Below are 27,373 nucleotides of genomic sequence, written 5' to 3' on the forward strand. Positions count from 1 at the left end.
TGATGATTATTTGTTGCCAACAAATTTAATTGGGGGTATCTGGATACAAGTATCCTGTGCTGCTGGCCCTCCTACATTCACACTTGGCGGTAGAGAAGGCAAGCCCTGTTTCTATCTCCTTAAAATAACTAAGTTTCCTCCTGCTTTCATGCTCTTCAGGCTGCCTTTTTCGTTGCTCTAGTTACAGAGTCCTAGCCATGCTGTCTGATACCTGGATTGTGCTGTCTTGCCACTTGACAAAATCAAAAGTTTATCAAAAGACTTTTGAGCCAGAAGTTTCAGAATGTTTTCAAATACTCAGAAGACGAGGATCATCATGTTTCTTGTATGTGCAGCACCAGAAATGGTGATGTTTTTTAGATGCCAGAGTTCAGAACCTCCTTTACAGGGTTTTTCTTTCATGCAGACCTTGTGAGACACATCATCAGAGTGCGTTCAGCTTGACCTCATGTGATGTGTCATTTTGATGAAGGGTATGGCCTAAGATTTTCCTAAGCAGGAGAATAATTTTAGACTCAAACAACATACTTTTCCCCTTAGATGTGGGTAAGACAGGGCTGGTGGGTATAAACACAGCCAGCCATGAAGTGGAAGTCTTTGGTGGAGGGATGGGTTTGGTCATCTTTGTTTCTGAAAGCTGCTTTTGCTTGGGTACTTTGTGGAAAATAAAGAAATTGTTAAAACTACAGGGCCTTTCCACCTAGAGGCCAGATTCTGCTGCTTTTATTAAAAACATATTAGTATTGAGAGCTACAGGTTTCCTTTTTATAAGTATTATTCTGCTTGTGCACTGATGGTAGATTTCCTTGGAGTTTTGCACTTCACACTTTGGCTGAGAAATGCCACCTTACGTGAAAGATCAGGGTTTTCTCTTTTCACTGGCAGATTTTATTAAAAAATAAATTTTATTTTAAAAATGGAAATTAACTTGGTACTAAGTAGCATTTGTAAGCAATATGCCCATGAATGTACTGTCATACTTCAGACTCTTGTGAAATAATGAACCAATTCCAGCACTAGCTTTGTGGAAGCTGCTGTGCAGCCACCTGGCTTGCAAAGGAGATGGTGTTTTAAGGGTGAATACAACTGTAACATTTCCAAGAGCAGGCTGAAATAGGGTATCGAGGGAGGAGAAGTTGCTGTTATAGTGAGAAAACTGCAGTTGTGTTTTCCAGCATCGCTGTGTCATGTTCACTGCAGTGTATCAAAACAATACCTGTACTGCAGAACAGTACAAACCCAGAGCAAGACGGTACGGAAACTCAGTGATGGGGTAGGGAATTTGCTCGTTTGATTTTTACAAGCGGTGTTCGGAGACAGAAGAACTTTGCCAAGTCCTACTTACTTCAAGTATTTTTTTTTTTACAGGAAGGAAGAAGAGAGTAAGGCTTCTCATAGTTAATAATTTCCCAGGATTATGCACTTCCAACTTGTTGGTACTCTGCATTCTGTGGAACATCAATCAGCTGCCCATAATTAAAGGTGGGCAGTATGTTTTCCTCAGTCACTGATGGAATAATGCTTTTGCCAAATGGTTCTACAAAGGTGTGTGTAGAGATAGACCATGTAACTTGAGAAAAGCATGGCATGCTTTGAAGCAGGTTGTCATTTTATAAGAATTGTACATAGTAATTTTTTTCTACAAGGATTCAAGAGGCACTATGTTTTTCTAATTTTGATTGTTTCAGTATTTCTTAAGTAAAAGAAAAAATAATTAGACTACTGAGCTGTGAAACTTCAGGGATTTTTGACTTGTGTTTTGGCCATGACAGGCACCCAACTCTTACAACTCAAAATTGTACTGATATTAGTTCTCTTTGCATTTATACTGATGCTGACTTTCCTTTTACAAAGCTACAGTGACACAGATAGGCTGGACCGAGTCCACCAAAGGGCTGGGAAGGTGATGAGAGGCCTTGAGCAGGTGACATACCAGGAGCAGAGGCTGAGAGAGCTGGGAGTGTTCAGCCTGGAGAAGGGAGCTCAAGGTGGATTTCATCCTTGGGCATGTGTGTATATGTATGTATATATATGTATATATACACAGAGAAACACACACGGACCTTTTGGGGTGAGTAAAGAAGCCTGCGCCAGGCTCTTCTCACAGGTGCCCCGAGAGGACAGGAGGGAACAGGCACAAACTGAGTGCAGCACAGGAGGTTCCTTTGAGACAGAAGAAGAAACTGTTTCTACTGTGAGGATGCTCTAGCACTGGCACAGGCTGCCACAAGAGGTTGTGGTGTCCCCAGCCCTGGGGCTATGGAAAGAAAACCTGACTGCACACAGCCCTGAGCCACCTGTTGTAGTTCACCCTGTTTTAAGGGCAGTTGGACTCTGTGATCTCCAGATCCCCATTCCACACTCAACAATTTTGTGCACTCCCCTCAAAAGTACCTGGAAGGTAACTAGTTAAGGTGCACACAGTACCAATTCCCTTGGGTATCTGGGTTTAAATCTAGCCTCTTTAAGGAAGGGAGTCAGCAACTGATCACATAAATGCTTGTAAAACTGTAATTACTGGTAACATTTCTATCTTGAGAGATACTCTGGGTTCATGTTCAGACTGTGTTTGGCTGCCAAATTACTACTCGTGGAGCATTGCTCTGTGTGTGTGTATGTGTATGAGAGGTGTTCCTGAACACTTCATTTAAAATAATTACTATACAATTGCTTTTCCAAGTTCTTACAAACACTGATGGCTTATGCAAGGAGAGGAAATTCAGCAAGGGCAGCTTATGGAACTGCAGGCAACCAGGTAGCAGGTATTTGTGTGGAGAGACCTCTTAGAAAGGCAGGGCTGCAGCTGAACCGTTCACCTGAAGCTGTTTTTCTGAATGAAAATGAAGATGGAAAGTAGAGGAGACAAGAATTACAGACTCTTGAGGTGCCTTCACACGATTAGTCTTTAACACAAGTAACTTGGCTATCAGACCAGCCCCTCCTGATAAAAAAAGGTCTCTTACAATATAACAGACCATTCCATCTAATAACTCTATCCCTGTTGCTGATACAGGTGCTGAGTTGCTGGACCCTTCGTGCTACTGCTCTGCAGAACTCCAAGTGTCTTGTGGAAGCGTGACACCAGGAACAGCTGCTGCTAAGATATGTGGGTGGCTTTGTAAATACCTGTCTGGTTGCTGAAGGCGTACAGCAGGACGTAGGCTTTTGTGCTAGCTCTGGTATTTCTGCCCATTTTTTCCACTGGTCCTCAACTCTGCTGTTCCTTTGATTCCACCTGGAGCTCTGTTTTAAATGCAGACTCATGCTGTGCTTATGCCTTGCTCTAGTTAAAGGGTGTGGAGCTAGTTACATGAACTAGTAAGTGTTAAGAACTGAAGCACAAGCTGTTGAAAAGAACACCTGAATTAGCTATCCTTGTGCTGGACTGCAGTAAGCACAGCTGTTCCCCCCACTGCTTGGAGCAGAACTAGAACAAAGCGCTTTCCTTTCTCCTTCCTTTCTCTTGTTTGACCCAAGAGAGCACTAATGGGAAGAAAACTGAATTTGCTTTTGCAGAGCTAATGATGTCTTTCAGAGAAAGCCTTGAGACTTAGTATCAGTGCAAATGTAGGCAATTAGCATGACTCTTTCCTCTTCCTTCCTATTTTCTGAACTACCTGTAAGTAGAAAAAAGGGTTTGAATTACATTCATTTCCTCAACAGAAAGGACAGCAGAGAAAGAGAGTATTTGAAAGACAGCACACCCATAACAAGTATATTCATCAGATCATTTCACTTCAGCAGGTGGCCTTTGGCTTAAAAAAAAAAATGAGCCAAACTGTCTGTCTTTGCATACTTAATTAGGATGAGCACAAGATAAAGGAGTTTGAGATCTAAGGCTGCTATGTGCTTGCTATAATATGGCATCTTTCAGAAACAGATAAAAATGATAGCAAAAGTCATTAATAAAAGCCAATGTTAAATCAGTGACAGATGGCCAAAGCAGCTGTATAGTTAATGCCTTGACCCATGTTAGACAAAATCTAAACATAATTTTAAAAAATGTAATGATAATGTAGGAACTAATTCCAGGACACGCGTGAGTTTTCTTTCCACATCAAGGCATTTTATTGAGGTATAAACTTTGCAGAAGATGAGGTAACAATTTGCATAGGATTTACGCAAAGTAACTTCACAATTAAAATTTAACTGGCATTAACTACTGTCTCTGGAGGATTGATAATTCCTGCTTGTTAAATTCTCCTCAATGCACAGCTCTGTTAATGCTAGTGGTAGGACCGTGGAGTAGAAGGTACAGCAGTTGTGGGTAATGAAACCAGTCAGACCGAAACTGCTTTCATGCAAACATTACAGCTTCTTCTCATCAGTTGCTGGTGTTAAGAGATGACTGAGATAGACGACGCTTGCTACAGCTTAAGTAAGCTTGTCCAATTCAAGAAAGGGATGCTACTTGTAGCAATGACAGTGGGGTGAGTGTGGGTGTGTTGTTTGGGGGTTATTGAGTTTTTTGTGTTGTTTGTTTAAGAAGGCTTTTTAAGTATTGGAATAAAAAGCCCCAAGTTGTCAAAGTTAGTACTTTGAATTTGGCACTTGAGTTTTAAGTCATAAGTCAAGCTTATTAAGGCTAAAACATGGAAATCTTGGTAAAGATACATTCTTGTGTTATTAAACACTCTTCTTACATATTTACATGAAAAAAGTTCATGCTCTGTTTCCTCAATTTCAGATTTTAAAAAATTCTATCAACATATCTTTAGTGTAGCTCCCCTGAAGATTGCAAAATAACTTCACCGAAAGTTGCCTACAAAAATTCAGTTACTATCTGACATGTAACATTCCTTGCTGGTGAATGTCAGTATTCTAAGACCTAGTAGCAATTCCTGCAAGACAGTAAGAATCATGGTATCATTAGAACTATACTATAAAATGTACACAAGCATATACAGAAAATTAACCAGAGAAATATCATTTGTCCATTGAAAGTAAGTTTTCTAAACCAATTCAAAAATATTATCAAAATACAAAACCAGCTTAAAAAAATAGCCTGAGGTAAAAGTTAAATGCACATAGCAATCTTTTCCTTAAAAAAATAGCTGTATTGAAATTCTAGGTACTTACAAAGTTACTTACTGTCAATAAACCTTTTACTAACCATTGTAAAGAGTACTTCAACTAATACAAAAGTATATAAACATTGAAAAAGTACAATATTGTACTTTCATGACAAATACATAGTTACAACAATTCAAACCTTGACCATACACACAGTTAACTGGCTTTGGATTAGCTGCTACTGTTGTCCATGGAACAGCCAGCTAATTCTGTGTGCTGCTGACTTTCAGCTGTGCTAGGACATGGTCCTTTACCATGTCCATTTGCCTGAGTAAGTCGTTGACTGTAAAACAGAATGTAGGCTTGAGCCTTGCATACTTCTTCCATAGTGCACATGTTGAGTTTGGAATCATTGCAGTGTACCCAAAATCCTACAGTAAGGAAAGACACACACAAAAAAGTCATCAGAATGCTGATTAGAAGTAATTGCATTATATTTAATAATTATTTACTCTTCTGTCCCATTTAAGGAGTTGTGTACAAATAGTAAACTGTTTCAGTGGATCTAGTTTATTTGCCTCTTATGTTTTAAAAGCCCAGCTTAGCTTCCTCAGATTGACAAGAGTTTATAATCAGAACACATTTAACAAGCTAATACAAAAACTGAACTGCTGGTCTATAGAACTGCAATTCTCATTCTAGGCAATTCAGCTACAAGTGACTCCCCTTTCCTTTTGAGAAAAGATTTTAATTCTAAACTGGCAAGGTTACTAATACCCCTTTCTCCCACACTCCCTATTTGAGAGCTGATTCTTACCTCCTTCTGAATTGTAGCAGTAGGCAGTGTAGTGCCCTGAGCCAAATCCTTTCCCGTGATGCATTACCACAGCAGACAAGTCGTAGATGAAGCAGTCAGGCAGGAGAGACTTGAGGGATTCCCTGCAGCAATAAGGCTCCATGTTTAGCATTTGGTCAAAACTAACGTGTACGCCGATCTTCTCACGATGATTGCGTCCTGACCACCTGGAAAGTTGTAGCAAATGAGAGCGTTTTTCAAAGAAGGAACACACCATTCTGAATTATATTTTAACATATTTTCAATATTGTTTTGTGCACAAAATAAATGCTAGGGGTTTTTTCTAGGCTTCCTCTTTCACTCTTCATTTCAAGGCCTTTTTAAATCTGTCTATGGTACTTATTATTCTTATCTTCTGAAACATCCATAAGGTCTCTGTAATGGTGAGCAGGAAGTACTTCCCACCTATTATAGCTCATTGGTATTTCTCATTTATCCCATCTCCTTCTCATGAGTTTCCTTTGTATTAGGGACTGCAGAGATGCAGTGGCTCCTTCCTTACTCTCAGGCTAATGCATTCATGTATTTGGTTATATGAAGGTCACCCGGGACTTCCACTGAATACAACCCAGGTTTGTACATTCATGACTATGAGCATTTACTTCACCTACAGGTGTCACAAGATTAATTTTTACCAACAGAGTTCACAGCAAGGTTAGTAGTTTTGACCAAAAACATGGATGAAATAATTTTGGCACTAAAGCAGCAAGTAGCTGAAATCCAAAAAGTTAATTCCCTACTTATAGCATATCTTACTGAAGTTTAAATTAAACAAGAAAAAGAAGTTTCTCGTAACTATTTCTCATCATACTAGCAGAGAGAAATGAAACTGGTGCTGAAAAACATAGGCCCAAACGATGGAAGAGCAGGAGTGAATCTGTCAGTTTGCAACACTTGCTGTTGTGGTACTACTTACCTAAACCGTTTAAGGTGTAATCTGAGAACCTGAGGTAGCCGACACACCATAAGCTGCTTCTGAGCTTCTGTGAGTATAACTGGTTTAGAAGAAAACTTCCTTCGTTTTGCTGAGGTCAAACACACAGTTACATAATACAAATCTCGGTAACAGCCCCATATTTCAGTCTAAGATTTATCCACAAAATTTGTCAGAACCTAAATATCTATGATATGTGCCTCCTTAAAAAGGACACACTCTGAGAGCCACTTTATAAGGATTATTTTATGATGCAAGTAAAAAATACTTTTGGTCATTACATTACTTACATTAGTCACCTTAATTTAAAAAGCTGATGGCTTCTTCAGCACTTCAGCTGGGAGTATTAGAAACCCTGTTAGTGTGTGATGAGACTGTACCTAAGAGAAGCATCACACTGCAAAACATCCTGTGAACAATTTAATCTTCTGGGTGCTAACAGGTGTCAGGTGACCACATCAGGACATAAGAAGAAGGTCTTTTTTTGCAACATACTTTTAAGACTTTCGGTACTTTCGCTCTATACTTCCACTGTCAGTTTATATTTCACACAGAGAACGTACACATGAGTACATACTGCCTTTACTCACTGTTGCACTGATCACACGCATATATCTTTCCTTCCAAAGCTTCGGTTTCTGTAAACTTGGCCAGCATTTCTGTCAGCAGACACGGATACTGAGACGACATCTCCTTGCCGTTGCAGTGGTACCTCTCGGGAAACTCCAGGGACAGGTCCCAGAAAGGTTCCACGGTATTTGATTTATTGTCACAGGCAAGACATGTCACCTGGAAAAAGATATTTCAGCAGTTGCTTACACTCAAAAATTTACTTCACTAGAAGCGTACCATAACATACTTCTAAAAAAAGATTTTTTTTCCTAGAGACAACCAACCAAAGACAAGACACAGTCACTTAACAAAAGAAATGAGACACCTAATTTCTTTTCTCTGAAGCAGCACGTCCAATACTGTTATCACAAACAAGTAAGTGATCTTATGTTTTACTGAGAAACAAAAACAGTGTCAAAATGTTCTGTCTGGGACTGTCCAAAAGAAAGCAGCTGGTGAAGTCTCAGGAGTCTTTTCTCCAAAGGAAAATTTATATGAAAAATTATAGTTTAGGTTAATTTATAAATAAATAAAAATAAATTAAAAACACACACACACAAAAAAAGGAACAGCTGGGGATTTTAAAGTCATATCCTTCTTACTTTGTAAGTCTTCCAGGGAAGCCTGGATTAGGAAGCACACTTCTTCAAAGAAAAATTAACAGGTAAAAATAATTTATTTCTTCTTTCAGTAAGTGGATCCATCGTCACACTAGGGAAAGGACAAGCAGTAAGACAACATAAATAAAATGTCAAGAAGTGAAGTGAGTCAACCTGGAAAATGCAGATAATATAGCAGCGGACAATTAATTTATGATAACATTCAATATTTACGAAAATAATTTAAAAGCAGTAGCTCTTCTAAGCTGGAAAAGCAACACATTAGGTGTTGCATGCTTCCTACTTAGGAAAATATCTCAAGTTGTTTGGAACAACTAACACAAACACATAGTAATAAAGGAATGAAAAATCCATGGGCATCCAAAGTGTTATTTCACAGGTACCCCTTTACGCTGCTGCTGTTCTGCATAAATGCAGTGTAGATCCCTTCAGCTGGGTTAGTAACCTCATACAAATGTGAAAATACACTCAGCTTTGTTACAGAGCTCCTTCATTTTCCTCTCAAGGTTTGCTATTAGGTAATTATTCACCCTGCTTTGTTATTTCATGATCGTTCATATAAGGACCGATCTGTCACCTCCTGGTACCTTCCTCCGAAGTGTTCTTGTGAGTCACTATTTCATGCATTCAGCAGCTACAACAGCTCACACAGGATCTATGCATTAGCCAGCTAGTGCATGTGTGTATTTGTGTCCCAGCACAGATGTTCAGCAGTGGACTTAGGAAAGCAGTTCACTGCTTTAAGTTCTAAGACAAAAATGCCACTGCCTTGTTCTTAGAAAACAAAACTTCAAACTTACATAGCAGAAAAGAGGAGAATCTTCTGTTTTAATTTACACTGACAGGAGCTTCTTTTGTAAGTGCTAACATCTGGCAACGTTTCAAAGCCACAAATTATTAGTAATTCAGAGCTGGAATCTAGACTTGGAGACAAAATGATATGTTTGGCCACAGTTCAAGCTAACTCCAGCATAAACACAGAATGACTAATAGATTTCTGCTGTACAAATGGGTAATTTTGTTGGGCCAAAAGTTTATTTAATTGATGAGTTACTTAAGAATTTGTTGCGCATGAAGGCACACTTGAGATTACTGAGCTCAGGATGAAGAACACACGCAAACTCGAGACAGATAATTTTAACAAGTTCTGAAGTTTTAAACTTAACATAATATGCTAATAATCTAGATTATTGTAAGATCCTCTTTCCCAACTACTTAATAAGTATGATCCCAGAGAAAAAGAAATTAATAGACCCAGCTTCCAGTTTTTGCCTCTTAAAAAATTGAGAAAGATAAACTGATGCAACAGAGCTGCTTCTCATCTCACCATGCGACTATGAACCAAGTCCATTTGTAGGGACAAAATCTGGTACTGATACACAGCTGCACTTACTTCTTCAAATCCAAGACAGTCCTCCTCGCTGTGACGCTGCAGCAGAGTTAAACTCTGGGATTTATGTACTTGCCAACGGCCAAGTAACCTGACACACTCGGGTAAGCACACACCCAACCACATCAGCCTGCTCCTGTGCACACTCCCACGAGGTAGGAAAGCAGAGGGAAATCAGGGCTGGGACAAAGGTTGTAGTATTTTTCTTAGCCAGGCCTCAACAAGTAGGAGGATCTCTACCCTTCTGTGGAGTCCATCTGCACTGGCCTGTGCATTGGCACTGGCTTCACAGCACTCCCATCACTCTTCTTTCTGTCCTAAATAGAACTCTTTTTCTCAAACTCTGCCACCACCCACACAGAGCAGCCCAGATTTTCTTTTTTCATGAAAGGCATTGAAATTGTAAAATCTGTTCAAAAATTTGAATGAGATCTGAGGTTCTTACGAAAAAACAAAACAAAAAGAATGCCAAACATGAACTCAAAGGGCAAAAACTTTATGCATCTGTCCAATGTAATTTTTATAGTATAAGTACGCACAACAGCAATAGCAAAGTGAGCCTGCTCTAGCAATCTGGTAAGCGATGTGTACCTTTATATTTTATGAATTCAGAGTTTGATTTCACCTCCCCATTAGAATCCATAGTTGCTATTTTAGGAAGCCTTAATGCTGTAATTTACAACAAAGCTATATGAGATGTTCACATTAGAGCAAAGGAAGCAAATTATTGGTTTTAGCTATTTAAGTCTCTACCTTATGCTGTGCCCTGACCACCCTCTCATGCCTTGAAACAGAGGTACTAAACACAATTGTTTGGTTAAAGCTTAGTATTCAATCACGGGCCAAAGGCCAGACTGAAAAGAGCTGGATCAAATTGCTTGATTCCAGCTAAGCATGGAGACCACTCAGACAAGCATCACTGTGGCCACAATAACTTGATGGACAGCCACTGCCCTGGATGGCATTCAGTGTAAATGCACCCAAAGAAAATAGTTAACATATTGCTGCAGAAGAAGCCAACTCCATCATCAGCTGTTTGGCCTATGTTCCCTGCACTTGGATGGAGGAAAGAAAACTTACCACCTCTGCCCTAACAATTTTTTTTTTTTAGGTTTTAAGAACACTAAAATAGACAGTCCCATTTTTGTGCTTTCACTACTAAAGTTTTCACTAGATAAGGAATATATAATTAGTAATTCAATTTTTCCACAGCAAAGTAACTGAAACTGAAGGAGATCTTTAGAATATGGCTATAATATGGAATTCATATGACAGTCTGTATAAAAAAACCCCTAAACTTTGTAGTGATGAGCTAAAATATCACCTTCATCTAGTTGGAAAGCAAGTTGACAATCGCTTTGTGTCTCAGGCTAAACAAAAGCACAAAGACTAATACCAAAATATAGAAATCAGTATACAGGTCATCAATTGGTTTAAGTCCCAATTACCTACCTGAAGTTCTCATCTTTTTAACAGCTTATTCAGTGGGAGACTTAATACTCAGCACTATTCTCCCCCAAATTCTAACTCTGCTACCCAAAACTGAAGGCTTTCAAACAACCCAAAGATTGCACAGATCCCCTTTTCTCAGCCAATCTGTCCTGAAAACACACTTACAACATAGTTTACATACTGCATTAGTTAGAACCTACTTCTAACTTAGAACCTACTCCCTGGGTCTTGACGTACTCATTTCTGAGCATTGTTGTGCTGAGCAGGGGCAGGGGGAAGCATTTAGCTCAGATTCCATCTCAAACATGATCAGGAAGTAATCAAACCCCTTGGGATTTTTAAAGTGTGCCCAGAGATATCAAAAGCTAGCTCTTAGTAGGCATTTTTATAATAAATACTGGAGCCAATTCTTTTGAATTCTCAGCAAGTTTTCAGGCAACACAGAGCAGGGAGGAGTGGCTGGCAGGCCGGCTGGGGGCACTGCCACCCAAGGGGAGCAGGACAGGGCCAGGAAACTGGACAAGAGGTATTTCATGCAGCTTTACAAAGGGAAATGCCACAATCACCCCAGGCACCCAGCTGCATGGGAAGCAGCTCCCTAGAAAAGGATCTGTGGAACACGCTGTCCATGAGCCAGGGATGTGCCCCTTGGCAAAGCAGGCCAACAGCCTCTGGAGCTGCATCAGGCAAAGCATCACCAGCAGGTCCAGGGAGGTGATCCCTGTCCCCTCCTCAGCCCTGCTGAGACACAGCTGTAGGGCTGGGTCCAGTGCTTAGACAGAAGGTGACACAGATAGGCTGGACTGAGTCCACCAAAGGGCCGGGAAGGTGATGAAAGGCCTTGAGCAGGTGACATACCAGGAGCAGAGGCTGAGAGAGCTGGGAGTGTTCAGCCTGGAGAAGGGAGCTCAAGGTGGATTTCATCCTTGGGCATGTGTGTATATGTATGTATATGTATGTATATATACACAGAGAAACACACACGGACCTTTTGGGGTGAGTAAAGAAGCCTGAGCCAGGCTCTTGTCACTGGTGCCCCCCGAGAGGACAGGAGGGAACAGGCACAAACTGAGTGCAGCACAGGAGGTTCCCTTGAGACAGAAGAAGAAACTGTTTCTACTGTGAGGATGCTCTAGCACTGGCACAGGCTGCCACAAGAGGTTGTGGTGTCCCCAGCCCTGGGGCTATGGAAAGAAAACCTGACTGCACACAGCCCTGAGCCACCTGTTGTAGTTCACCCTGTTTTAAGGGCAGTTGGACAGGAAGAGTTCCAGAGGTCCTTTCCAATCTCAGCAATTCTGTGTGTGCATGTATATGTGTAGGTGCATATGAAATGCCAGGAAGTAATCATAAAAAGGAAGAATGAAAGCTGACCAATCTGAGGGAATCCAAACAATGCTTGGTAACAAAAAGGTTTCATAAAATTATAATTTGATTTCCAACTATTGTTTTGATAGTTATTTTGTTATTATTAGATTCAAATATATCTTTGCATCTCTTTATACAAAAATTAATAATACTAATAGTTTGATTTATTATTTTGGCATGTTTTAAGAGTAGGTTACAATATTCAAAATCATACTGCCTGGCTTACAGAAAAGTCATTTTTTCCTGGTAATTCTCAAGACAAGAGGCTTATTTTGTACTTGGGAAGAAGTTTTAAGATTTTACCAACACAGAAATTTTATCAACATAGGCCAAGAAGCACAATATGGGAAACATCCAGTACCTCTTTTTCTTAGTAACTACCACTTCTTAGTTCCAGAAAGCTTTGTACTATATGGGTTGAACTGTGGGACAGTTATATTGGGCAATTCATTTGAGATACACATGTGCTATACTTCAATTCCAAGAATGCCTCCAAAGCACTCAATTTCTATTCTGTTACCATTTCCTATGTCCTGATTATCTATTAAAATCAAATTAAAATCCAAAGGGCCTTCTGACTTTCAAGCAATCAAACTCTGTACTAATGTTATCCCAAAGCTAAAACAATTTAGTTAAAAAGCTGAAGTTTAAGAGGTGAGAGCTGTATCTACACGTAAGATTTTTCCCACCATGAATATCTGCACATTTTCTAGATCTGCTAAGCTAGCTTCCTAGCTCAGCTAGACTGTCTAGATCAGCTTACACAAACACTTTGTGCCAATTTCCCTGCTGTCCCCCAATCCCCCCATTGAAAAATGAATACTGGTATAACTACATGCAGTTTCTGCTCGTATTATTTTTGAGTACACGTGGCACACAATGTTCCCAAAGCAGTGCTGAAAATATATATTTATTTTGAAAGCTAAAATCTTCTATTTCAATTTCTAGATTTTTAGGAATATATCTGTCCCCTTCCTTGCTTAAATATGGACAAAGTTTGAAATTAAGATACTTTAAGAACTGTTGCATATTGTGATATTTAGTTGGTACCATTCAAAAAAACACAACCCAGAAGAACTCTTGAGAGAGACAGTAGCTAAGATACTTGAGCTCTTGAAGTGTACTTTAAAGATCTATGAACCAGCGTGGGTCAGTTCACCACTGCCACATAACTTCAGGGTGCACTAATTTCTCATTTCCCACTGAAGGACTGAGGACAGGAGACAGGAAGCACCTTCCATAAGAGTACGAGCACCGAGAGATTGAAAACAACTAGTATTTTAATAAACATACTGGCACCTGCTTACAGTCCCAAAGGGTTTCAGAGGTATGAGCCACTGCTCCAGCAGATTTGCCTCTGAAAGCAGAGGTTTACAAGGTACAAACTTCTTTTTCCACTAAATGCAATGGTACAGCTTTCTCCAGACAATCCCTGAAGAAACATGAAAAGACAGAAGGGGAAGGGCTTTGTAGCTATATATCTGATCTTTACTTCCCTTGGATGTACTAGGTATTGAACTTTCACGGTCTGTACGGCAGAATAAAAAGCTGAAATCCTAAAAAGAATATTAGAATAAACATAAAATAAAAAACCAGAGGCAATCTGATCATGCTGTTCCTGGAGTTACCTAGTCTAGTGCTCCATAAAATAGTAAAATACTTCAAGCAGCAGATGAAAAAGACTTGCTTTAAATCAACTGAGAACATAAGTAAACAAAAGCAAATCACTCATAAAATGTGTGATTGTTTTGACATCACCCAAAGCTTTTTCTAGTTATCAAGAAGTAACCTGCCTAAGATTCTCACACACTCATTTCTCTCCTTTCTTAATCTTATATCCTAAATTAAATTAGTGCTGAACCAGGGAGCCATTTCAACAACAGACTGATGGCAAACTCAGGATTATGACCTTCCTTCAACTTAAATTAGCACAGCTAGAAAAAGGGGGGAAATGTTTTATTGCACCTGTGAAAGTAATGCAAAACCTAGGTAAACACACAGCTTATCTGCATTGTAAAAATGATCCTCTGTGTACTGGATCAAGAGTAGTTCATAGTATTCCAGAGGTTTGAAGGTCAGGAAAATTTACTTCAATGCACTTGAGTATCTCACAGAATCAAATATCTTGAACTGATATTTTATATACAAAGGGAAATTATAGTAATTTTTTAGTGACTCTAAAACAGAAGGCAACTGCACACAGAAACGTGCTTCTCAATTCTCCTTTTTCACTGAAGATGTAACTTATTAAATACTCTAGACTAAAATCCCATCCTATTTTTAATAAATGCAAAAGGAAATGGCTCCAGCTGTCTTCTAGAGTAAAACCGTAATTCTGTCACAGCTTGTAGGTAGATAAAGTTAAGCCAACAAGGACTGTTAGTACACTCCTTACTTTTAAGAGCTAACATTGACAAAGATATGATAACACAGCAAGGAGTCTGAGTTTTTTTTCCAGCCCTGCATAGGTGTTTTCTTGCCTTTTTTGTTAACTTCATTAAAGCAGTTCTGACAAACGCATAGTGAAATCATGAGGTAGGAATCTGACTGAGGAAAGGAAAATAATTGCCTAACAGGTTTTAAACCTTCCATGTGCAAACACCAGGGACTGAATCATTAAGATGACCTGAATGTATTTTACAAGGAAAAAATGTAAATCTTCAAGGGTTATATTTTCCTTATAATATTTACCATGTTCAAAAGTGCTAGTGAAGATTAAACTGAAAGAAAGGAGTGGCAGAAGACAAAGGGAACTTCAGGAGGGGAAAAGTGTTGGACAGTCTGTGGGAACTGCCTAATAAGAGAATAAGAAACAGATAATAGCCTCAACACTCTTTTTTTTTAATTCCTCTTCTTTCAGGCATTCCAGTTCATCAAGGCTGTATTTTCCACAAAGACACTGCCCAGCTGCATTAAGAGCTGTATGTTCTAGTCACAGAAGTCACAGGATAGCTCAAAACTATTTAATTCCCTTTTAGTTTTAATCAGTAGTGTGGGGTTTGTTTGTTTGTTTGAATTTACTCAATAGTAATTCTCACTCTTCCCTTTCCTGGTCTCAGAAAGGTGGGAGTGTTTCTAGTCACAAGCCTCTTCACAAAATAAAGCTAAAAATATGTGAAAGAAGTGGTACTACCGAGATGATGCTTATGTCTTTAGAGCCTTGAAAACTTTTACCAAAATAATGAATCCTGTAAGGCTTGGAACGCAACCAAACCTTGTCAGTATTCTTAACCAATTACTTCATTTTATTAGTAAAGTTCCTATTTTGGAGAGAAATGGTATTTTCAAACAAAAAATCTTTAACAACATAATACACTAGACACTTACAGTAGCACAACACTGATACAAGATATGTTAACTACCCCAAGGAAAGGAAGTATGCCACCAGAAATGCTCTTACACTGGGCCAGACAGAAGGTAGAGGATGATTCAGTTGTATTAGCAGATCTAATTTCTAGATCTTAGTTTCTAGTAGTTTCACAAAACCTAAGATGACTAAAAGCTAACATGTGCTGCAAACAACCCTGTTACCTTATTATGAAGTTTACAGGTATTGTAGAAACAATCCCACTTTTGTCAAAACCCACTTGGATTTCCAGCTTCACATTAAATCATCACTCAGTTAGAATACCAGGCACAGACACATTTTTAATTTGTGTTAAACCTCTTCTTTGCGCATCATATTCACCGAATGGCTCTGCACTCAGTAACATGTGCATGCATACTAAAGTTCAATTCCAGGGAGACAAGATTTTCCCAACTTCTGTTCCTGCTGCAATGTGGTTAGTTTGTAGATTAATTCACCAGAAACAAGCATTTGATTGTTCAGTCAGTTCTCAGACATCTGTACACACACACAGCTGGGATATGTATAATAGTAAGTAAACACATTGAAATACTTAACGGGGAGCCGAGAAGAAGAAAAAAAAAAAAAAAGAGTAGTCATGCAGAAAAAAGGAAAACCACCACTGCCTCCACCCCACAAATTTGGTTCCTGTGTTGACAGAGCCTTCTGTATCTTTGTGTTGGAACAGAGAAGTAGTATGAGTATTTCTGTACATAAAATCATGATATGCCATCACTCAGTGGTAATGAATCTCAAATTCAAGCTATTTACTGAAATAACATCCTGTTTGACATCCATTACCTAATCAGTTTTGACTAAGACGAGATCTACACCTTCCATAACACCTTTTATCTAGTATCACTATAAGGATAAACTAGATACTTAAAACTGTAAATTCTTTACTCCTTCAAATTAGTTGGTGCTTAACAGTAAAGACAAATATTTCTCAGTAGTTGGGAAGGTGTGTTTTAAAATACCAAATTTAACACTTTCTTTGTTTACCAGCTGAGTCTTCTATTGATAGGACATTTCTTCTGAAACTCTGTATTATATCCTCCCCATCCCTCCTCAGTAGTTATAAATGTATGATCCTTTGAAGTATGTCCATCACTGACTGACTAGTATAAATCCAGAACCACAAATCATTACACACCTTAAAAAAAAAAAATCATAAAACATACCTGACTCAATAGCTGTCCATGAAAAATGTTGTTAACCACATTCAAAACCTGTTTTATAAGTTTTCTTTGAGAAGCAGGGATAAGAGCTGGGTATCTAGTCCCTGTAGTCTCCAGTTCCTGCTGTACTTTATCCAAAAGTTCACAGAGAAATTCCTGAGCATCTTGTTGGGCATATCCTCTGAAGGCTGGAATTAGTCTCCACACAGAATGAAGCATGGCAAAAGGAGATACCAGCGCCCATTTGCCAGACCACATAACCTGGAACAGAGTATGCAGCTCGTGACAGAGAGAAATATGCTTTGAACTGGGCTCCCTGGGCTGAATGAGTTCCATACTTTTTGATGCTCCTCCACTTAATCCAGAGGATAAACTAGGCCGCCTCACAGAATATGATCCCTTTACTTTCTCTTGGTTGTCATTCACATGTAACGTTGAGGCAGCTACTGACGGGTGTTTAGACGAAGATCTTGTTTTACCATTGGTTGCTGTTGCCAGCAGTTCCTGAGTTTGGTTGAGATCAAGCTTTAAAAAGCACTCTCGAAAAATAAGTAAGTGACTTAATACCTGCAGGACAGAATTCATATAGCATGTATTTCCCAGGTTTCTCAGTCCTGTTACCCCAGGAGTCACTGTGGGCCTTCGTTTAATTGGAGAGTCACTTATTTTTTTCAATCTCAATTCATCTGAGGTATATGTCTCTTTCAACTCTGCCACAGATTCCATGTTCTGTGATGGACAGGCACCTGTTTTTGAGGACAGTCTAATCTGATTTTGTAAACGACTGCTCTTTCTTGGAGGCATCTTTTCCAATCTCTGCTTTCAACTCACGCTTTCGTTCTTGTCTTCTCTTCCTAGCTTTGTCCTTTTTTTCCTCTGCTTCTTCTCGACGTCTTTCTTCTTCCAAAATCCTTTTTCCAGTAGGTGTCAACTCAAGCCACGATCTGAATATTTTGCCAAGGAATGCACGCCGTCGGTGCCAGAGAGCTGTGAACATTCGATCTTCATTCCGAAGCGTGGCTTGGGCACCCCCATGTGAAAGGTAGGAATCATCGCTTGTGCCCGTGGAACGCAAAGTCCTCCCGCTCCGAGTAGTGCACTCATAGTTTTGACTCTTGATTGCACTTAACGTACTCCGCAACAGCTTTAAATCACCAGTCGCGTTATCATTGAGAACATAATCGTCGCAGAGATAACAGAAGACATACAGGTCGTTTACTTCCAATGCCACTGGGTGCCTGCTCTCCTGAAAGTGCTTTAGTGCATGTTCTTCGATGTATCTTCCACATGCCACGTGTGAGCAGCTGAGGCACGCCCACACAGACTCCGTAGTATTGCAGTCCATGCAATGCCATTTCTGTGGATTGAGAATGGAGTGATCTTGGGCCAGTCGCAGACGTCCTACGTGCTTACACTTATCCATTGTTAAAACTGAAATTGCAGAGATATGCTGGCAAAACACATCATCCAAACTGTTTTCTGTCCATGATACTTCAATCCGCAACTAAAAACCAAAAAAAAAAAAAAAAAAATTACAGTTCACAAATACCCAGCTGTATCCCTTTTACAGGAGTCAGTATACCAAATTCATACCCGAGGTTAAGCTCATGACCATCACCCAAGTCCCATCAAACACATGAGAGCAGTCGGTTATGTGGAGCCACTCCTAACACCATCATCAGCGGTTCGACATTCGGACTAAATTGTCTGAATACCTCTGTTGATATTCCCAGTACCTTCTGGCTCAGTCAGGACTGAAGCATACTGGTTACACTTCAGGCCTGGGGTGTTTTTGTTTGGTTTTTTTTTGTTTTTTGGTTTTTTTTCAAAGTAGCACTGATTTGGTTTAAATGCCCCATCCCTGGAAGTGTTCAGGGCCAGGTGGGATTGGGCTTTGAGCAACCTGGTCTAGTGGAAGGTGTCCCTGCACATGCCAGGGGGTTAGGGTAGATTATAGTCCCTTCCAATCCAAACCATTCTGTGATTCTTTGATTCCAAAACTCTTCTATTAATTCTATTCCTAAGCATACAGGTGCAGAAGTGCAAAGTTCACTTAAATTTATTATGTTTACACAGTGCCAACAGTTCAGACAAATGAGGCTTTATACAACTCAAACCCTTAATTAAACCACACCTTTAATTAAATCACTGCTCCTCTGTGCTCAGTCAAGTCCATTATACCATTTCTACAATAATGTATCTTAAACAAGTATGCTTTAACATGTCATCCTAACACCTCTGAAAGAGTAACTTGGAAAAGCAGAACTTGATTTCTCAATAAGACAGAAAGAGTAGATATCTACCTTGGCTGCTCCAAACTTTATAAAAACCTGCATTTTGAACCAATCTTTCTAATACATGTCTTCAAAAGATCATTTAAAAATCTCACTAGCACTGGCTTACATCCTTTATTAAGTTTATATGGTTGCCTTTGTTTGTTCAAAGCTGCTGTTTTTGCTTTCTCCTATAAGGTGCATTTTCCCAAAACAAACAGACTGGCTATGATTAACAAAAATCAAACAGACAGTGAACCATTCTTTACGTTTTTTCTATCTTTCTTTGACTATGTCTTGTTTAGATATATCATCTAGAGATAAACAATAACAGTGCTATGGTGTGTCACTAAGTGATTATATTCGATCTGGGGCATTTGTGCCCACCACATCACTTACTAGAAGGGCCAAATAGCACCAGCACCAGTGTCATTCTGTGAGTACCTGCCAGATGAAACAGTTAATTCACCTGAGGAGTTCCAAGGGTTTGTCAAATACCCAGGCTACACCAAGTGAGACAAGTTATGCCATTAAAAATGCACACTGCAGACCTGGCCTAGGCTGTACAATATCAAGGCCCAGGATTCTATGCTTTACAGACAAGTAAACCATGCTACAAAAGTACTGAGTGATTTACACAACTCTGGATAGAACCCAAAAATTTGCATTCCAGCTATTATCCTTAAATGTGTTAATATTTATCAATTTTTTCAGTTCTGAAATACATAAAGAGGTTACTCAGCGTAGAACAGATGTTTGGTGTAAAACAAGGGAATCCTAACATACAGTGACATGACACCACCAAGGAAGGGAAACAGGTAAAAGGATGCAGCTGGCTAGGAAAGAAGCTTTAAATTTCATCTGGTACTTAGACAAAAACTATCATTAAAAGATTTAACAAAAAATGGCTTTGTTTGGTCAATTGGCCCACAGCTTCTGCCTTATAAAATGTTCTAAAACAGACACCAGCATAAGAGCTGTAATAACTCTGTAAGTATATAATCACATTGCACATGTTGTATAGATCTCATTCTGTAATGGACAAACGATTGAACCAGTTGTAGTGAAACTAATACAGTGTATACAATTTTACATGCCCCTTTTAATCATTCTCATTCATTTTAGCTAAGAATTGTCTCCAGTCCATACTCACTACACCAAAGAATTTCAGGCACTAAGACCTCTGGGTACTCATTCAGCAACTCCCAGATCAAGTACCAGCCACAGTGTATTATAGGAGGTCGAGATCCCTTGTGTGCTATGGTCAACAAATCACAAAAGTGGCTTGCTTAACTTTTTCAGCTTGCTAGCATCATCAACATTCATTCCTTTTAAAAGGCAATCTATTTGTAGGTACTACTTAAATTCTTTTACAAAAAGTTGTGCATAGTAAGTTTGCTTCTTATACTGTCTTTATAAATAAGATCATTAGCACTATCCCATGTCTTTGAGTCTGACAACCTATTTTCCCCAACAAAGCTGAGCTTTTATAACATTGATAAAATTCACATAAATTTTAGAGTTGGGCTATGTATCTATGTATATTAATTCTTCCTGGACTACTGAAGTAATACCTATGCAAAGCGTGCTGCAATAATTAAATATAGTACACAGAATTTTAAGTGACAAGACTCCTATTTGTGTTTTTGGGCTGAGATAAATAGATTCTCCTGCATATTAGTAATGCTCCTTTCCAGCAGACCAGAAAAAGCCACTAAACTCTGTCTTCCCACACGGCTGTCACACACAGCAATGCTGTCAGTCAGAGAAGTCGGACAGGTCAAACCCTTTTTGGTTTTGCTAAAGTCACTGTGTAAACGCCGTGCCTTATTTTTCCTTCTTTTTAATATTATATGGTCAGAATTTTTTTTTTCCTCAGTTTTAAAAACATTATCAAGACTGAAACTATTTACATGCCTCAGCATAAGCACATAGTGGACTGAGGACAAAAGTAGTCTGCTGATTTCAGGACAACCACTGTGTAAACCAGGGTTGCACAATCAATCTCTTCATGCAAAAGCAACACGACTCTACGAAAGCGCAAGATCAGCGCCTTAAAGAGAAAAACCTAAAACCCCAGCTCCCCCACCAGCAACCAAGCCAGCATGACATTTTCCCACCTACGTCGATGTGTGGAGAAAGGAGACAGGGTGGAAGGGGGAGGGGGAGGAAACATCTTGGCATAGGAGTCTTTCTCTGAAGAAAATTTAAATCAAATGGCAGAGTTTGGTCAAAAAGACTGCAAAAAACTTCAAGAGCACAAAAGTGAGATCAAGAAAACTTCAGATGAATGCCAAGCAGCACACTGACAGCATGAAGTACTGAAACTACACCAACTCACAACATTTAAAAACTGTACCTTAGAACCAAGACAAAATACAATACTTCAGGGAAAAAACAAGAGTGAAGTGGCAAATAATGGTGGAAGAAATGTGAAAAATACTATACTCATTCCCACACCTACTAGAAAGCTGCAGCAGCAATAAAATTGTACAAGCAAATACTCCAATGTTAAAATTCCCTAAAGGAAGTTATTCAGCACTAGTTTCTGCATTCTTCTCTCCTGAGGTTCAGTTCTGTGCACACACACAAAGAAACTTTGAATTAGTTGATCAGCACTTCAGAGATCAAGCCCCCACTGTGTTCTTACTACAGACCTGAGCTGAAGTAGTAAGCAAAATAGCAACTCCTAACACGCAGAACACTACTGCTGAAAGCATTAAGTCGTCTGGGAACCCAGAGATATACAGAAGGTTTTTCTTGCACCAAACTTCCACAAACTAGAAACAAATACCCAGGGAAAAGGATTTTTTTTCTTATTGAACTATATTTCAACCTTACTGACATGTTTCCTTTTGTTTCAATCAAGAATAGCTGCTAAAATGTACATTCTCGTGTAATTCATGGCCTGAAAAAGTACCTGATAACAAAAACAACTTAGAAGTCAATAAAATTGATGGTTTATTTCCATTTTTGTTCCATATAAACAATAATTTAAGACTTTAGGAATTTAAGACTCATTTTCACAGCTGATAAATTTAAAAAATGTAACTCTAACTATAAACAGAAGGAAGTATTTTCCCCTTATCACTACTTTTGTAATTAATGGCTTGGCACATAGATGAGAAGTCTCAAGCCTTAGACTAGAAATGCAATACATACTTTTACAATCCTACATCCACACACGTGTGCATGCTCTTGTGCCCCTTTTATATTCTGGCTTTTAAATCCGATGATCGTTTAACAAATGATTTTCATCACTTTCAGAGTACCTCTTGTAGTATCTGAAAACACGGGAACCACGAGTCCTTGAACAAGTGAAAGTTTTAGGTAACACGTATGACATCTAGAAGGCAGATGTGCTGCTTTACTGAGTTCTTAAACAAGTTTTCTTGAAGAAAAAACATAAACGAAACACTGATGTGCACTTCACTCTGCAGTACAGTCCTGCAGGTATAACACTAAGACTTAAAATTAAAGAAGCACTTAGAAAAGAAATTTTTGTATGTTATTTCTGATTTTTAACAGGACAACCCCTGTCACGAAAACCCCCAGCCTCCCTTCTCTGGAGCCATGCAGATCGCCATTTAACTTTTTTTGCTCTGTCTTTTTTCTTTTTTTACCAACTAAGGAATGTACGTCCAGTGTGCCGCCTAGAAGTGGCCATTTACAACAGGACACTACAGAGGCACAGCTTTACATTCGATGTCTCCTATTGCAAATAACCGCGCATTTCCTGCAGCGGAGAATTCGAGGTAAACAAACAATACAGATTGAAACCCTTTTCACGGAAGCACGGAAACCACGGCGTTTCTTACTGGTCTGAATTTACACTTGACAGTTCTTCCCGTTTAGAAAAACGAGCATCTCTGACTGTCCTGACAGCTCTCGGGGAACGCCTGGCTCCTGTTCTGACAGCCATGGAGTACAGAACCCCCGGCTAAGCGCGCCCAGGGCTCGATGCCGCGGTTAGAGCTGTTCGGGTGGAAAGTCCGGTGCTTCCCGGCACATCGCGACATGGCGCGACTCTTCGCCTCTCGCCACCACAGGCGGGAGACCCGGGCGGCGGGCCCTCGTCACCGCCACCCTGTGCTCCTTCCTCCGCTCTCCCTCACCTCGACGCCTCCCCGGCCACTCCGGGACGAGCGAAGGGACGGGGCACCGTGCGGGGGTTCTCCGCCACACACGGCGGCGAGGCGGCAGCACCGCTGCTGCCCGGCGTGGGAGGCCGGTCCCCGGGCCCGCTCCCCCGGCCCCACGCAGCGCCCGGCTCGCCCCCGCCGCAACGAGCGCCTCCTGCTCAGGTGCCGCTCCGCGGGCACCGCGCTGCCGCTGCCGCCCCTCCCCGGGGAAAGGCGCGGCCGCCCCGCGCTCCCTCCAGCCGGGCACCTGCTCCCGCGGGCCGTCCCGGGGGTGTCAGCGCCGCCGCCCCGCTCCCGCCCCGCTCCCGCCTCCGCCGCCGCCACACGCACCCGGCAACCGCCGCCGCCGCCATCTTGGGCGCACCGAGCCGCCGCCACCGCCTCGGAGCGGCCCCTCGGCGACGTCAGCGCCGCGCGGGGCCGCCCCCGCCCGCCCGGCCCCCGCCCGGCCCCGCGGGGCTCCCCGCGACCGCCTCCACCCGCCCAGGGCGGGAGCGGAGCGTCCGGGGCCCGCGGGGAAACGCGCAAACGCCCCGCACTCACCCACCGTCCGCACCCCCGCGGCCGCCCCGCACCCACCTGCCGATCGCTATGTGCCGGCGGCGGGTCTGTCACCAGATTTGTAGTGGAAACCGAAGTCCTTCCCACGTCCCCTCCCACCTCCCCGGCCTCCCCCGCCCGCCGGGCCGGTCCCGCGGGGCCGGGCGGGGAGGGAGGGGGCCGCTGCCCGGGCAGGGGTGCTCGGGCGGGCGGAAGGGAGGACACGGTTCCCGAGGCCCTGGGGGCTGCTGCTGCCCGGGCCCGTGGGACACCTGTTGGCCCTGAGGTGGGTCTGTACCCAGCCGGGAAGGGTGTCCACATTGCCCTTCCTGTATTTCACTCGTGCTTTCTCGTCGGTGTCGCCGTCCTTGACAGTGCGAGCTCTGGGTGCGTGGGCTGAGCAAAGAGCCGCGCCCCAGGCCTCGCCCGGTGGCTCCCCCGGCTCGCCGGTGCCACCACGAGCCACCTCTGGCCTGGCCGCTGCCTGGGTGTGACACACCGACCGTACCGGGGGTCTCAGCCCGGGAAACTCCTCCACATCGTGCGTCTCTCTGCGTGTTGTTTGTGAAAACTGCAAAGCAGCTCACACGGAAAACCCCCCAAGCTCTTATCGGCCTCTGTTACCCATCTTTTTCAGTCTCAGGTTTCATTACAGAACCTTAAATAGGCAAAAAACTTGTAAACCCATGTCCTGCGGATGTCCTATTTTGTAAATTTGAGGCATCTTTGCACCGGTACTTTTAGAACTAAAGTTTCTGAAGTGCAGCCAGCTCTTTTTAGCTGCTTTCTAGTTCTGCCAGCACTAAATTAATTTACACTTGTGTATACCTGCTGCTCTGCCCGTGCACAGGTAGGCTGTGTTTGGGACAAGAGGAGCCTGGTTTAAACTCCCTCCTTACTGGGCAACATCATTTTTTACATCCATGCTGAAGTGGGTTGCCTTGTGGTTTATGTGAACCTGCTCTGAAAGTCAGTGCACGGGGCTACTGGTGATTGCAGAACATGGTTGTGGTGCATGTGCTGCTGCTCAGTCACAATAAACAAGTAGCGGTTTGATGCAGTGTGAGCATTTCAGATCAGACCCTCTTGTTCTGGATCCATTATGCATCAGGATGTTTTCATGACGGCATCCAAATCTTGCACATCTGTTTCTGTGTTTCTAATTGTGTCATCACAGAAAATGTGTTTCAGTTTAAAAGTTGAAAACTATAGGCCCCAGTTGCCTCAGTTCTCCTCCAGTAGTGCTTTCCTGTTCTCTCTGTTTCTTACAAGACTGCTGAGATGGCGTTAGGAGGATGCAGCCAAGAGACATGATTCCATTTTTCTGCAGGATCACTTTATTATGGTGCTTTCAGAAGCTCATAAAAAGTGTATACAGGTAAAGTAAGCTCACTAGGCTTCTCAGGATTCCAATGTGTTTCTAACTTGTGACTTTAAAGTGAGGAATACTGTTTCATAATAAAAATATTTATGAAAACTGTTCATGCACAGTGTATTTGCATATTCCTCTTAGGTGTTCTTAGGACAACATTAACCATTTTCAAATATCTATTTTGTCAAGTATTTCCATCTTTAACCATAGCAGTTTCTTCTTGAGTCATAGCTGGCAAACTCACCTTCCCATACCTTTTCTTGCTGGAATCCTTTTACGGTATTCTCACACTCAGGGTCTCAATCAAATTCTGTGTGCATGCCTGTCTGTTGTTAAAGTCTTGGATCAAGACCAGACTGACTGACATCGCTACTGTGACCTCTTCAGCTGTCTTTCCGGGCTGCTTTCACCAGAGTTCCTCAGCCCCCGGGATTCCCTAGAGGGGGAGAGCCAAAGCTCCTGATGCTTCCGCACACATTGGAGATCTCGTCCATGTGGTCTGGGTGAATGAAGTATAGGTGAGGCTCAGGGTATTACCCTCCAGGGCACTGATAAATGATCCCAAATCCTGGTTTTCCTAAGCGTTCAGGGGAGACTTTGATCCTGGGCTGCTCATCTCATAGGAAGGCTAAGGCCAGCAATGCAAATGGGAAATGATGGCTCTCAGCCATGCATATCCTTAACCCCACTCCACAGCTGATTGCTCACTCAGACACAGCCTGAGGCCTTGTCACCAACTCCTTTAATACCCTAAATGGCCACTTTTAGTAGCCATTCCCAAAGTGATTATGATACTAAAAAAATCGTTTTTATTTATGCCAATTTTATATTCTCGTAATCTATAATTTCTCTAATGCACAGCAATACCCCTTTCTCTTTCATAAAATAGAGCCTATATTTCAAAACCCTGTTCTGGTGATAACAGAGATTTGCCATGTCTCTGCTATCTCTGCAGTATCTGATTTAACACCAAATAGATAGTCTTTTTTTTTTCTTATGCATATGTGGTTTCCCTGTGTCAATGGACATTTCAGCTGATATTCACTATGCACCCTTCATACCCTTACTGGATGAGGGCAGACTTCAATATCTGTTCCTGCCACGTATTTAATCCGTTGCAAAATATTGATTTGGAATCGGGATTTGGCTTTGGCAGAACAAGTAAATCACTGGATTGCTATGTGCTGCTCTTACCGTATTTGTCCTGCTTCATGTGTGCCTTTTGTGACATCCCGCTTGAATTTTTCACCTTCCTTTAACTTTTCTCATACTTATGCATTTATTCTTCTAAATAATGTCCACATTAAAAACATTCAAGGCTGGTAAGAGAATTCCTGAGCCTTAGGGACACATAAGACCCTCTCCACCATCCAGACATTACAGCTAGAATGTTGTATTTTATTGAGACAACCAGAAATTGGTTTCCCAAATGTAATTTAAAATTCCTTAGGCATTTATGAAAATGGATGAGAGATATAGAATATTTTGTCAAGAAGCAAGCAAATGTAATAAATCCCTATAAGCAATGTAGCCTCGTATCTTCCTATTATGTATTCTCTGGAGGGGAAAACATCACCTCTAACTGAAACTCCACCTCTGACTCAGTGTTAAACCTTTCTAATATGGCAAATAGTTTTAATTTTGTTTTTAAATGGTCATTGGAATCATATACACTGTCTGCATTAATACAATTGAAAACAATATTTACTTACTGCATTTGGCAGAAGGAGACATCACAAACTGTTATTCCAAGTGAGGCACCTAAACTTTGGCAAATGCATGAAATTTCAAACTTCTGTCAAATATAAACATAATTATAAAATAGTAATAGTTTTTGATACTCAAGAACAACAAAGTGGTAGGCTAACCAAGCTTTCTAGTCTATCTGAAAAGACAATTGATATGATACCAGGTGTCAATGAAGACTGGATGCATAGGCATCTCAGTGTCTCCACTGAGTTTGGGTCTGGTTTTATGGTTTGAATCTTCAAAACTGGTGAAAAGGGGGAGAAAGAGAGAAAACCCTATGTAAGCTAAAGAAATGAAAGCAAGCTTTAAACAAATACAGAGTCATCTTTGCTCTTGCCAGTGTGAATGCTTTTACTTGTTAGCAGCACCTAGTTAGGAGTGATGCTCCTGTGTGTCCACAGTGCTAGCAGGGTATGATGTCATCCTGGCAGACCCACTGCTTTGATGTGAGGTCATGTTTGTCACTGCTCTAGTTTTAATCTGCCTGCAACCACACTGCTTGCACCAGGAACTGCCCTGAGTTCAAGC

At 41.2% G+C, this 27,373-nt stretch overlaps 1 protein-coding gene across 1 annotated transcript; it reads right to left on the bottom strand.

The window, feature by feature from the left end:
• Positions 1-4,044: 4,044 nt before the first annotated feature.
• Positions 4,045-23,572, bottom strand: USP44 (ubiquitin specific peptidase 44). The gene is given in 7 exon segments (XM_050323657.1): positions 4,045-5,444; positions 5,831-6,036; positions 6,786-6,894; positions 7,394-7,592; positions 16,773-17,582; positions 17,584-18,273; positions 23,515-23,572. Coding segments are annotated over 6 exon segments (2,133 nt in total). The 5' UTR covers positions 18,193-18,273; positions 23,515-23,572; the 3' UTR covers positions 4,045-5,244.
• Positions 23,573-27,373: the final 3,801 nt, after the last annotated feature.

The sequence above is a fragment of the Myiozetetes cayanensis genome, unplaced genomic scaffold (assembly GCF_022539395.1).
Source record: "Myiozetetes cayanensis isolate MyiCay16 unplaced genomic scaffold, myiCay2020 scf3, whole genome shotgun sequence".
In the NCBI taxonomy this organism is placed as follows: Eukaryota; Metazoa; Chordata; class Aves; order Passeriformes; family Tyrannidae; genus Myiozetetes; species Myiozetetes cayanensis.